Raw genomic sequence first — 13,932 nt, 5'->3', positions numbered from 1 at the left:
ACCCCCCCATCCCCCCCCCCCCCACACCATTACCATACACTGCCTTTTCCTTCAACATGAGGAGAGTGAATGCTTGATTATCCAAGATAATCACTTCTGCCTTTCATGCCAGTGTTCCATCAGATTTATGTGCCTATGTGGAAGTGCACTGCATGCGTTTCCAGCATGCGCCAGGGATTGGCCCAGTGCCCCCCCCCCCCAGCCCCCCCCCCACCCTTCGTGACGAGCACTCCCGTAGTGCGGCCAGTAGTTTTTGAAAGGGGGGATAATTACTCCTTGTCCGAGCGCTGGTTCCTTTCTTGGCCCCGGTTTAGAATCACCTGGAAGCTGCGAGGAGCGGCGCTCCCAACACGCCATTCTGGGGCCCCGAGAATCCCGAGGTGCAGGCGTGTCGGCACTTAATGAGAAAAGCCACCGAAAATCGAAGGCCGGCCAAGTCGAGCAACTCGTTTTTTTTTTTTCCTCCTTTCCCCGTGACCGTCTCCTCTCATATCGGGCGAGCCGATCAATTCTTTACTCGCCGCAACCCAATTAGGCAGGCGCACAACGTAATGAGGACCTCGTGCGTCTTAACAAGAGCGGCTCAGTGGACGTAACGGGCAAATGAAAGAAGGGTTTTTTTTTAAACACCGGGGTCTAACTAATCTAACAAGAGAGGCAGAGGAGCGGCTCCCATTACTGCCGTCTGTGTGGCGGCAGGAAGAGGCAACGCTGCTCTGCAGTCGTGTCTTGTTTGTCTGAAATTTGTTGATTAATCAAAAGAGTCGAGAGAGGGGGAAAAAAAAAAAGAAAAGAAAAAGGTTGAATCATTGAGCTGTTCACTACTTCTCCTTCCATTCGCTGTGATTTATTATTGTGAGCTGGATAGATTTTGGAATTTTTTTTATTTTTTTTTAGCAGAAATGCTGAGTCAGTTTTGAGTATTTTATTATTATTTTTTTTTAAACAAGATCCATCCATGTTCCCGGTCGGTAGTTTGTCCATTTACCCCTTTGGCTCCTTTGGCGTTTTCTGTTGCACGCGCGTACAATGTGCATTAGCGGGACGGCGCTCGGGCGCGAAAGCAGGTGTTGTGGTGAAGGAGGACACAGCTGTCAGCGGACCGTCTGGATGTATGGTCAACATCGTGGCGGCAGCTGCTCGCTGACCCCCCCCCCCCACCCCCCCACCCCACCCCTCCCCCCACCCTCCATAGCGAACGGCTGCCACCGTCGCCTGCACGCCGTTTCCAGTGCGAGGACCTTTCCGGCAAAGCCGCCTTGCCTGGCTTAAACACTGCAAAATGACTTGTTAATATCCTGAAGTGTTCCAGCACTTCAGTGTATTTCACACCGGTAATCCCTTCGTTTTTTGTTTTTTTTTGCGTGCATCTGCAGTGGCTGTTGAACGGAGGGATTACTGCACCTACAGGAATTATTTCATCACTGTAAGCTGCTGTTGCTTTTTGTGAAGCAGCAACTTTTCAAAGTTAAATGAAATGCCTTTCTGTCTCTCTCTCTCTCTTTTTTTGCTGTAATACATTGTGCTCCTGCAAGAAATGGTTTCAAGTGATAACGGCGGCGACGGAATTGAGTGGCAGCTGTGGCATCCGTGCATTAAAATGCATATGAAGGCGCCGTCTCTCCACAGAGACAAAGGATTTACCGGACGACCAAAGGGGGCTCCTGCTCCAAGCGGCAGTATTGTAATTTAAATCACATTTTAAAAGTCACAGTTAAATCTTGCTGTCTGGTGCTTTGGAAGCCTGCTGCTACAAACTTTATCATCGCATACTCTTATTAAAGGCATAGTGTCGATGAATTCTCCCGGCAGACACCTCTCATTCACTTCCCTGGAAGTTCGATACGCCGTTATGATATTTGTTTGTCACGGACTTGTTGTTTTAATGTCCTTTTTTTTTTTTTTTGGTGATCACTTTGATTCGGTTCCTTGATGAATATTTATCATTGAGCAAAATAAATGATATCTGCCATAATAGCTACACATGCCATCTGCTTTTCAGCCAAAGACGAGGAAAACCACAAAGCCGAACGACTACAGAGAGAAATCACTCGTGTTTTGTGAAGCTAGCGTCGTCTCATTTAACGTTTTAAAATATTAAAAAGCAAATCCCTTTGTCTGCGCGCGCCCCCAACTATGAGGCACGACGTTCAAAGCGAGCCTGCTTTCTGTTGCTTGAATTAATCCGAGCATATTGCTACTTAACTCGGTTAAAGCCCTTTTTAAGACGGCACAACAGACCCATGAAAGCCCATCAAAACACGCCCAAGGCTGGACCCACATTTCGGGTCACCCAGTCTCCCCGTCTGGCTCCGTCACGCAGTCCGAAGGCGACCTGCCGGATTAGCTGGTTCCTTCCAGGTGATGTTTGACAGCGACGCTGGCGGGAGGATTAGCGGGAGCCACGGCGGAGGTCAGTGTGGGGTAACCATCTGCCGAGGACGAGCCGCCGACTCTCCGCTGGACACCTCGGGCCGGCCGCCTCGGTCGCCTGGAGACCTCGTCCTCTCCGTGACAACTCCGGGAGGAGCAGCCGGCCCGGCTAATGGCATTATTTAGTTTACATGTGGGCTCATTAGTGGGCTCCTCATCGTGGGTCAGAGCGCTTTGTTGACACCAGGAGGCGCTTTTCTTTAACGGATCAAAAGCCGCCGTGTTCAGTTTGTGAAGCTGGATTGGTTTTCGCCAGCATTTCATATCAGCTGTCAATCAAACAACTTTTAGAAGTAAAGAAATATTTGTGAAATGATTCCAAGTGAAAACAAAAAGAACATTTGTGGTGTTTTGGGTGTGTTTTCATGTCAACGCCCCCCCCCCAAAAAATGCAGGTTTTTGGAACCTGCTACCAAGGTGGAACTTTAAAAAGGGGTCATATCGTCCAGTTTTTTAAAAGTTTCACATGATCTCATTGCTCCAAAATCGTTCGTAATCAAAGTTTATTGCTTTTCCTTGATTTTTCCCTCCATTTGAATATTGGCTCACAGGAGCTGCATTCAGAATCTGCTGTGTCTGTGTGAGCTGGACTGGCTCCGCCCACACACACACACGCCCATCTAAGAGGAAGAGAGGAGGAAGTACTTCCTCTCATGGTGCCATGTGCCAGAGCAGAGCTGCCTGATTGTGGGAGGAGCCTACCTTGATTGTGATTGGCTAAAACCCCCCGATGACACTATATAGGGTTTGATTTCTGATTGGCTGCTTGGAGCAACACACTTTTTAAAACCTGAAACAAGCCGGGGAGAGAGGGGACACACTTTCTTCGCTTCTGGGGCGTCGTTCCAGGTATTGGGACGATTAAAATACAAAAACATGTAAAAGCTGCACAGACGAGCGTCGTCAACGGCTTCAGACGTTTCCTCAAGTACCACTGCAGCATCTCCTTATGCGACTTAATGCTAATGAAAAAAACTATGTAAAAAAAAACCCAACTTGTCTGACATTTTAAAAAGCTTCATTACACCACAAATGGCACAAGGTTTAAACAAGATTACACAAACACTGGTGACATAACGGAGAAAAGGTCACCTTCAAGGTTGTCGCAGATGAACAAGTTCGTCTGTCGGAGATAAACTCCGAAGAATTCTTCTTGCCACGATTGTCTCAACGCCGCCGCCGGAGGTTAAAGGGACCGAAAACAGAGTGAAGTGAATCATTCACTCCTGGTTGAAGTGTTTTTCTCATACTTTTTTCATATTGATGAGTCAAATACTTGAGCACTCTGATTTAAATAATTTAGTTTTGCAACATGAGGTCAGACGCTTATTTAACTTTGGTTGACACAAATCCTGCGTCGACGCCGTTATCCGGAAAATGGTAAATACTTGTTCACATAACATTTTAAACAACTTATACATTTTGATTTAGTCCTATCGTTGTGTTTTGATGTAATATATATCAATATATCTTCACTTAATGCTTGCTATGCATTTGAGCTCGTTGACCAACATTGTCCCCGTTTAGAAGATTACAAACAGTTATAAAATCTGTCAACACCTCTATTTTACATTTTTGGCACAAAAGAAAAGTATTTTCTTCAGAAAGTCAGTTTGTATTCCACAGTTTTCCTCAAGTGCAGTAACAGAACCACAAGTTGAGAGATTAAATCTCCTAAATTGAACAATAACTACTGTATTTGTCAGTGACCAAGCAGTTTCCCCACAGGAAACTCTGATTTAAATCAATACCAATACACTGTTTGATGTGGATTTTAGTCAAGAGGCCATCGGTCTCATGATGCGCTTGATTACTGGAGTCGGTCGGTTCCCCGCTGGTGAGATTCTCTTCATCGGGATGAATCTGTCGAGTGCGAGAAGATTTGACATGGATTTCATCCCAGAATCGTTTTGCTCTTTGAGACTTCCCGTGACTGTCTGACACAGAGGCGTCCCACACCGCCCCGTTCAGGGCCCAAGTTCATTCTCACCGGACTGTTTAAATAGGGCAATAATATAACCCTTAAATTTAAAGTTGAATTTTTGTTGGTTTATCTGGTGCATGGTATATGTGAAGAAATTCTTTATTTATTTTTTATAAATAAAGAATTGCTATTATTATTATTATTATTATTCAAGCACTGAAAGTGCTGGGGGGGGGGGCGGGGGGGCTTTCTGATTTTAGTTATTGTTATAAAAACTAAACCACTTCTAATTTCAAATCAACTTTATTTATATAGTGCCGATTACAACAAAATCGTTTCGAGGCATTTTCACAGAGAAAATCCAAGCAACTATAAAAAGGAAAAAAAAAATATTTTTTTTTTTAAAAATTTGAACAATTTTCTTGATGTTTTGGCCGGTTTGGCATCTCTCATCGGTTTTGGCCGCCGGCGCCTTACGTTTGACACCCCACGCCCTCCGTCGTTGGTGAATGCTCCTCTTGTCATTCCCCCCCAGAGCCCCCCGTTCCCATCGCGCCGCCCCAGCTGACGGCCGTCGGCGCCACCTACCTCTGGATTCAGCTCAACGCCAACTCCATCAACGGCGACGGTCCCATCGTGGACCGGGAGGTGGAGTACCGCACCGTGTCGGGCACCATGTACGACCTGCAGCCCGTCGACAAGACCACGCACAAGATCGGCCACCTGGACCCCGACACCGAGTACGAGATCAGCGTCCTGCTGACCAGGCCTCTGGAGGGGGGCACCGGGGCCCCCGGACCCCCGCTGAGGGCCCGGACCAGATGTGCAGGTCAGAAGTCACCCGTCTTCGTTTGAGATTACATTGTTTTAAATGTTCGGCGTTGACAAGCGCTCGTGTAATTTACTTTGTGTACCGTATTTTCTACACTATAAGGCGCACCGGATTATAAGACGCACCTACATTGATTGACATAATTTACAACTTTGTTCATATATAAGGCACACCGGATTATAAGGCACATGCAATAGACCAGTGGTCTGCATCCTTTATAGCTCAAAGCCATTAGGTTACATTTTCCACTGATTCTAACACCCAGAGAGGTGCACGCACTTTATTTTGATAGTCCTACCTGCAGCCTATGCCAGGAGGACACTACACACAAAACCTTCTTCACTGCTGGTTGACAACTTACAACTACCTGTAATAAACTAAACTACATGAACTAAGCAACAAAAACACAACACAACACAATTATTACCGACACCACAAACCAAATATAACCCCCAATAATTGCATTTAAAACACCACAAACAGAAACTCCCATAATTCATTGCAGCTATCGGCTGCACTGAGGAGCTTACCGTCCAGAGGTGGTCGCTGCAAGGCATGATGGGAATTCATGTTTTGTGTTGTTGGAGGTTATTGTGGGTTGTTGTTGTGCTTGGTGTTGTGTTGATTGTGTTTATGTGTTTTTGTTCCCCAGTTTAGGGAGTCATTATTTCATCTAGTTTATTTTGGTTTGTTAGAATGTTGGTGTGCAACCATGAGTGATGAATGTGTTGTGTGGAGTGTCGTCCGCTCTGAAGTTCCGGTTGCGAAGTTTGAGTTGTCAAAATAAAAGCTTCTGGTTGTTCAGCTGTCAAATAGCAGTCTCGAGTAGAGCAATTCTTCCATATATAAGGCGCACCGGGTTATAAGGCGCACTGGCAGCTTTTGAGAAAATTTGAGGTATTTAGGTGCCTTATAGTGCGGAAAATACGGTAATTTAAGTGCAAACTTCATTTGTCTCTTGAGACCTTGTGTCTTCCATTCCTTCGTTTCCCAATGAGAAATGTGTTACCGAGCGTCTCAGGGAAGCGAAGTACACCTACGTAATGTAACCCACTTATATTTGCACCCGCTCTGTGGGTCGAAGGCGAAAAGCTCAGGTATCGCCTGAGGGTAACAATTAACTCCTTTTGCCTGAAATCTGAATTCCATCAGTTACGTGAGAATATATCCATGTATCCTTTAAAAAAAAATTCTCAGACGGTGTGCCTGATAAAGATGAACCACTCGTCTTAAACCAGGAGGGATATTAAAATTCGTGATCAATATATTTTCGTGACTGAGGGGAAAAAAACATTCTTGGCTTACAGAAGCTGTGGTTTTCCACTTAATTTTTAAAAGTAACGTAAAACAAAAACCCAACCTCCCCCCCCCCCCCTAAAATCTCACTCAGGAAAGCTGCTTGAACACGTCTATTGTGACTCGGCTCTTTATCGTCAAGTGTTTGACGCACATTATTCCAAAACTTCTTTGTTCTCAATGTCACACTGACATTTCATTCATTATTTCACGAGTCGGTTCTTCGGGGACACCAAAGGCCTTTAACGCAGGCGTTTAAAAAAGCTTTTTGGACACATGTGCTTTGACTGCGACGCTGAAGGCAAACGATCGGGAAGCGTTTCGGCTTTTGGGCTGGATTTTTGGAAGAACAAAATGAGATTTCAAACACGAATAGGTTATCTTGTAGTGGATATGAAGAATGCAATAATATCGATATGAAGCAGCAGAAAACAATCCTCTTTAAATGTGGATTTAGAAAGCTCATTTTCTCACCATTCCATACAAAACATTCCAAACTCCTGAATGAAAGGAAGCAGAAAGAAGAACAAACTTACGTAAACAGTCTCTTTTGTATCAACAAAACAAAATGGCTACAAAGTCTAAGAGATTGCTCAGTTTTCTGTCAAAACAAACGCTTTGATCGTCTTACTTCATTTCTTTGTATTTTGATAATATGCTGTTTTTAAAAAAAAAACATTTTTCAATCTTTAGCTTCTTTTGATTCCTTGTCAAGATCGTTCCTTCAATTCGGTCCTAAATCTTGGTTTTTATGAATATATCTGTTCCTTTTACGTTATACTTGCTGTTCTAGACCTTGACGGGTACATTTTCCACTACACCACTATAACCTATATTGTGAAATATCAACAATTTGAACTGAAGGTTTTGTTGGATCTCTATATTTCTTTCGACTGATTATTCAGTCTTTTTTTCTGTAAAGTGAAAATTGACTGTCAAAGTTTGGGAAAATGCCTGTAAGGCAAACATCCAGAGTCGGTCAGATATGGAACAATCGGAGACTTTTATAGCATATACACTGCTTTAGTTTCCAATAAATCCTTTAGTTTGTATAATACAGCAAATGTTTCTGATACTTATACTTTCGTGTGATTTATATGTGATTTTCAGTTTTCAGCTTGACTCCTATCTCACTCTATACTCCAGACCAGAGGTCTGCAACCTGTGGCTCTTCAGCCCTCCTGTAGTGGCTCCCTGACATTTTTCCTTTTTCATTTATAAATAAACCTAATTAAATTAAATACATTTTTCAAAAATCCAATCTTGGCTAAGTATGGTAAAAACGGCCAGAATCGCAAGAAGTGCCCAAAAATAAATAAATGAATTTAAACTGCTCAATTAATATTTTTTGGAAAATACAGTAAAAAAAAAAAAAAAGAAGTTAAACGAGAATGCTTAATATTGGTCCCACAGAGACTAATTTTTATTTTTTATTTTGGGAAAAGAAAAAATGGTAGAAAAAAGAGAAGCTAATATAGTTAAAACTGCTGCAACCACAAGGAAACTGTCTATAAATAGTTAAATTGTGGCCAAGATGCATAAAATATCTAAAGTGGGAAAATCCTTCAAAAAAGAAAATAAACTTGGAAAAATCTTGCTACAAGAGCTAAATATTTTACAAAATACATATTACTATTCATTTCAGAAAATGTACATTTTTTGCAGCTCCAGAAAATTTTTTTTTGTGTAATTTTGTGAAAACGGCTCTTTTGGTCGCAAAGGTTCCAGACCGCTGACCTCGACTCCCATTGGGTCCATAGTTTTGGGAAACACTCCGACATGAAGAAGCAAGGCAGCGCCTGTACTTGAAGGCATCGCTGATATTTCTCATTTTTCATCTTTTGTTTCACATTTCTTTGAATCTCCGTCGCGCCGCAAGACGAGTTCTGTGATTTTCAACACAAGTGCTTGACAAGTGTCTCTTTCTCCACACCGACTCGATAATTAATGACTTGTTGATTACACATTAGTGTTTTGCATTTTGCGTTTGCCACTATTGCAAAAAAAATAAATAATTTGTCAAAGCTGCAGATAAGACATAAAGACGCAATAATCAAACACCGAGCATCAGGCGTGCCGTTACGAGTGATTGACGGCGTTTATTGAGAAAAAAAAATAAATTAAACGCTATAAAAGATCCCTGAAGGTGGTGTAACTCTTACAAATCCAACACTTTGTTCGCCTGTGGATGGTGACAATTACACGCCACTGATCTGTCACGTGTGCAGCTGTCGCCACGTAAATCATCTCTGTGGCGAAATCTACAGCTTGCTAATGGTGAAGGCTTGCGTTCGAAGAGACGTCTCCGACCCGCCGCCAATAGGTAGGACGCATCTGATAATAACAATAACATCTGTTAGAGCTCCGACAGCGAGAGGCGGAGGGGAAGAAGAAGAAGAAGGGAAAAAAAATGGAGATTCACTGTCAGTACTTTGTTCCAACTCGGTGATTCAACCGAGGACAGAAGTGCCCACTTTATTTAAAAATGTAAAAAAAAAAAAAAAGGGAGCTGCTCAGATTTGTAGCAATCCTGTTGGGGTGGGAAAAAAAAACGTGGTCAAAACAGTTCAAGGATCCTCTTATTCAACACATCGTCGTTTTTTTTGCTATTATTGTCTCGTTATATTTGAGTTTCCAGTTTACTTCTACAAACAAAACCTTTGTGTAAAAAAATAAATAAATAAAAAATAAAAATAAAAAAATCACCCTGCCCATACAATAAGTAGTCATCAGTACTTTATTGTGTTTTTCTCTAAAGCCTCGTTGCATTTGAAGTAAATGAGTGGATCTCAGAATTGCCCGACGTACATCACTGCCAGTTTACTTGCAAATCATTTTTCTGGCGGAGATGAAGCTTTTGTTCCAAACTACAGATTCTGACAACGATTTTTTTTTTTTTTTGGGCAATTGCAAGTAAATGGTCTGTTTAATGAGTGCTGGAACAGTTTTTTTTTTTTTTAAAGCAATACATGAACGAGAGGAATTTAACGAGTGCAGTACATTGCCAAAAGAATTTGCTCAGCTGTCCAAATCATTGAATTCAGGTGTTGCAGTCACTTTCATGGCCACGTGGTTATAAGATCAAGAAGATCAAGCACCTCGGCATGCAGACGAATTAGTGAAAGAACGTGTCGCTCGGCAAAGCGTGGCACGCGGCGGCGTTACCAGTGGAACGGTACTTGTCTGATCGTACCAAGTGAAAAGTCTGAACAAGAGATATCTGGTCCCCCAAGAAATCCTTGGTCTCAGTTCGTTTACGAAACGAGGGGGACGTGACGTAGTGCGCAATGCATTCTGGGTAGCAAACAGGACAAAGCAGATGCGGAAAGAAAAAAAGTTGGAAAATATCTGGCGGCCAGACGTGGAGAAGAGAGGAAGACTCATCGATATTTGGCCTGAAGACTTTATACCGCAGTTGTTTGGAGCTACCCGTTAGCCACGAGCTAACTAGCTAACTAGCCAAGCGGGCTAAAGCTGTGGGAATTCCAGGAAAAAAACCATTTGAGACAACTTTGTGGGAACGGTTTGGAGATGGCCACTTCCTGTTCCAACATGGCTGCTCACCAGCGCATGACGCTAAAGATTCATAAAAAGTCCTGGATGTTCTAGTTTGACACCGATGGAAACACCTGTAGGATGAATTAGAGACGAGACGGCAAGCCCGGCCTTCTCGTCGGTGTCTCACCTGGTCATAAATCCACATAAACACACTTGCTAGAAGAGTTGAAGCCGTTATAGCTGCAAGGAGTGGAGTGACATGTGAATGTGATGTATGAAGGCAGGCGAGCGAATACTTTTGGCAATATGTAAACATGTTGGTTTTTTTTGCTTTTTTTTTCCAGTTTTATTATCTTAAGACCCACGTGAGATGATTAATAGTTGGCGTCAGGTGCCTGCCGCGTGTTTTAATTTAAAAAATTTTCATAACTACTCATTTACTTTTCCTAATTCTCTCCGGAAAAGCTGAGCGAGCCCCTCAATGCCTCGCGGTGTCGCATGACATCCGCCGGCGCTTTTGCTTTCCAAAAACCGTGGACGCGGCCACGCCGAGCACGCCCCGACGATATTGTACAAAATTGCCCTTCTCACAACATTAACCAGCTAAATTCCCCCGCCGTACCAGGACGCCGGCTCCAGGAAGAAGGAAAAAAACAAAAAAAACAAACCTGGCCTCAGCACTTTCCCAGGCTAATGCTGTTTGGTGTCCTGAGAAATGCTGATGAAAATGAATTTTTTTTGTTGTTGTTTTTTTTCAACTTCTCCCTCTCGCTGCCCGGGGTGCCGCCCACTTCCCCGACTGTGAAGGTCACGGGCTTATTCATTTTTTAGCCCGGCTGATGGGGATGAATGGGCCTTACCTGTGCAGCACCAATCGAAGCCGGGCTCGCTTTTTTCCTGGCGGGGGGTCCTGCCCCCCCCCCCCTTTGGCCGCTCGGCCGGCCACGGTCGGTGAGATTGATGGCCGCGGCTCCTGAAGTGTGTTTGAGGAAGCGGCTCTTGATCTTGTCCGACTCTCCGCCGGTCTCTCTCCCGCTGACAGGCCCGGCCTCAGCAGTGCTCCTAATTGAACGGTTAAGACTCTCAGGGCTGTGTTATACATCACTGTTGATACAGACAGGCCCTGAACCCCCCCCCCCCCACCACCACCACCACCACCACCACCCCTCCCTTTTCCCAGCACTGCTGTCTGAAGGCGCTAATGAAAATCTGTGGCCACTTCAGAGTTCTGCCGCTCGCATAATTATTCATCGCCACGCTTTGGTCACTTCAGGAAAATGAGCAATGTTTCTGATGACAAAGGATGTTTTAATTCAATCTGCTGTAAAAAAAAAAAAAAAAAAAATGGGAAATGTATAATGCAAGGACGCCACCAATCCAATTCACAGGCAGCCTGGAAGAAAGAAGTAGCCTTGAAAGGTTTTTTTTTTTTTTCTCTCTCTCTCTCTCTCCTTCTTTATTTCCCACGAAGCACTTCCATTACTCTCCCCCCGTGAACAACAGAGAATGTCTTACCCAAGGGTGTGTGATTGCCATAGGAGGGTTATTTGTGCGATTCAAGGATTTGCAGAATGACTCAGGCGACGGCCCGCATTGCCTCGTCTCTTTAGGACACCACTTCTATGTATTCGCCACTTCCCCGCCATCCCGTTGACCAACATTTTGCAGGTAAATCTTCAATATTTTTTTTTTGGGGTGGGGGGGGGGGGGGTGGACTCTCCTGCCACGACAAATTGTCCGTGTGAAGTTGTTTTCCTCCCGAGTGGAGACACTGTATTATCAGGTGTTGACCCGGGATCGCAGCGTGGCGCCCGGCATTTCAGCGACATTACCGCGAGATGAGCTCACGCAGAGCGGCCATTTTCAGACCCCCCCCCCCCCCCCTGCCCACCCCGGGAGCCAGACCTTAAACAACTACACCCTCTGTAGTCTGAGCAGCTCTGTTTACAGAAGTATTCACACATCTTTGTGCTTTTTGTGACGGTATTCACAGACGTGATTCTAATGTTACGACAAAGCAATGAAACCAGTACAAACGATTTTCTTTTCCAAACCCTAAACGTATTGCATACCTACGTCCAATATGTCACTCCGTATGGCAGTCATCTACAGATGCCGACGTAAACATGGCCGCCATGTTGGATGGGGATGTTTCACTTTGCATGTGAATTATTCACGATGCTTTTTTTAAGCACACATTTGCAAAAATAAGATTACTGTTTATAAAATACAGCTAATTCTACACCAAGTGTGATGTGGTACTTCTGTGAACGCAGCATACGAGAGCAGGGGTGTCAAACATGATTTTTTTTCTTTCTTTTAAACAAATTTTGAGTTGCAGAACAAACACAAGAGCTGTAACGCTGCCATGAAAACTAGCAACCTTATTGCTGCCATTCGTCTGAAAGTCATGCCGTTAGGATGAGTTTGTAAAAAGAGGAGAAAAGTTTTTTGCAGCGGAAAGTTTTAGTATGTTGCGAGTGCAGACATTTTCCATAGTAAATTTTTGGGTTTTTTTTGGAAATATATATTCAAGAACTATCAATGGAGCATTTTCACCTCAAAAATATAATTATTACAAAAAATTTCACGACATTTGGGACCCTTTCCTTGCCTATTTCCAAAAGATGGATGCAGTTGAAATTGTATAGCTGTAAACTAATAATTTGTAAGGAAAGCCTACTGTAGATTAGTCAATTACACAACATCTTTGTGTGCATTCTGAGGTATTTTATTGGCAGTGATTATTGACAGTATTATTATTGTATTTGTTTTTCCTTTCAACCTGTCTGGCTTGTTGTTATATGTTGACTGTGGGGTTCGGGGAGGGAAGAAAAGTGGGAAAAACTATTGATTTCCAATGTAACATTGTTTAACTGAATCTTGAATAAACAAACCTTGTTTAAAAAAAAAATATATAATTATTACACGTCACTACTCGTCAATGTGTATCTATAGTAGCCATCTGTTCAGGAAAGTCGAGTTTGACAGTCAATAAATTATTATTTTTTTTAAATTTCATTGCAGTATTGTGAAGCTAATTAAGCCAGAATAAAAGCTGCACAAGGTATGTTTTTTTTTTATTTTGCTTTCTCCCTGCTCTGATGCGGCACAGATCGTTGCGTGCTCGTCACCGCGGTAGCAGGACAGTCTGTCCTGTGTGTCTCATCTCCGCCCCGTGGCCTCCACCGTCCCGCTGGCTCTCGGGCGCTTTAAAAAATGGCAGGACACGACGTCCATTCTGGGTCCAAACACCTGCTCAGGCTCCAGCCTCTGCCAAGTCCACATCTCCATCTATAAGTTCTCTCCATCTGCGCTCCGGCGCCACGTGGGAGTAGTCTCATCTGTTTGTTTTTACTTCGCCATTCTGTTGCACCGATTGCTATTAAACACAGGGGAGTCGGCGTTAATCAGGGATCAGCCTTCGCTTAAACACTCGTTTATAACAGTGGAGAGTCGGGAGGAGCGATTTGCATTCGGCCTTTTTGGTTAATTTGCGAAGGTCCAGGTCTGTTTTATTGCAAACAGTACCGACGGCAACCCGGTGTGCTATTATAATGGGAAGATCCATTTTTCTACGCAAGTAAAGGAGCCTAATTTAAGGGATGCGTGGAATTTAAACTCCAGATTTTTCATTTTTTTTTCCAATTAGTTAAATTTTAGTACAGTTGACTAAACAAATTCAGACGTTGCACAACAATTCAAGTAAAAACGCATCGTTTTTTTTTGCATTTTCGTTTTGCAATTCCATGACAACGTTTTGAAAACAAAAGGACAAACTGTGAAAATGACGTAACGTAGCAACAGCAGTACGCCGACATTGGTGCGGACAGGCGATGGAGTTGGACTGTTATCACATGTTGTTCTCGAATGTAGAATAAACCATGTGATCAAGAACTGTTCACTCCTGCGGTATGTCCAGTAGCAGCGGTTCCAGAAAGCTGTTTCC

General features: G+C 43.5%; 1 protein-coding gene across 1 annotated transcript in view; it reads left to right on the top strand.

Annotated features, from left to right (window-relative positions):
* The window catches only part of LOC308135085 (receptor-type tyrosine-protein phosphatase mu-like), a gene marked incomplete at both ends in the record, with an annotated part of 158,752 nt that overhangs the window by 66,238 nt on the left and 78,582 nt on the right, over positions 1 to 13,932 (top strand). Inside the window, one exon of the mRNA XM_080502958.1 lies at positions 4,893 to 5,186. Within this exon, the coding sequence (XP_080359084.1) occupies positions 4,893 to 5,186 (294 nt within the window). The remainder of the gene's footprint in view (positions 1 to 4,892; positions 5,187 to 13,932) is intronic.

This window comes from Blennius ocellaris (assembly GCF_963422515.1).
Source record: "Blennius ocellaris genome assembly, chromosome: 10".
NCBI classification, from domain to species: Eukaryota; Metazoa; Chordata; class Actinopteri; order Blenniiformes; family Blenniidae; genus Blennius; species Blennius ocellaris.
This window is presented reverse-complemented; position numbering and strand designations above follow the sequence as displayed.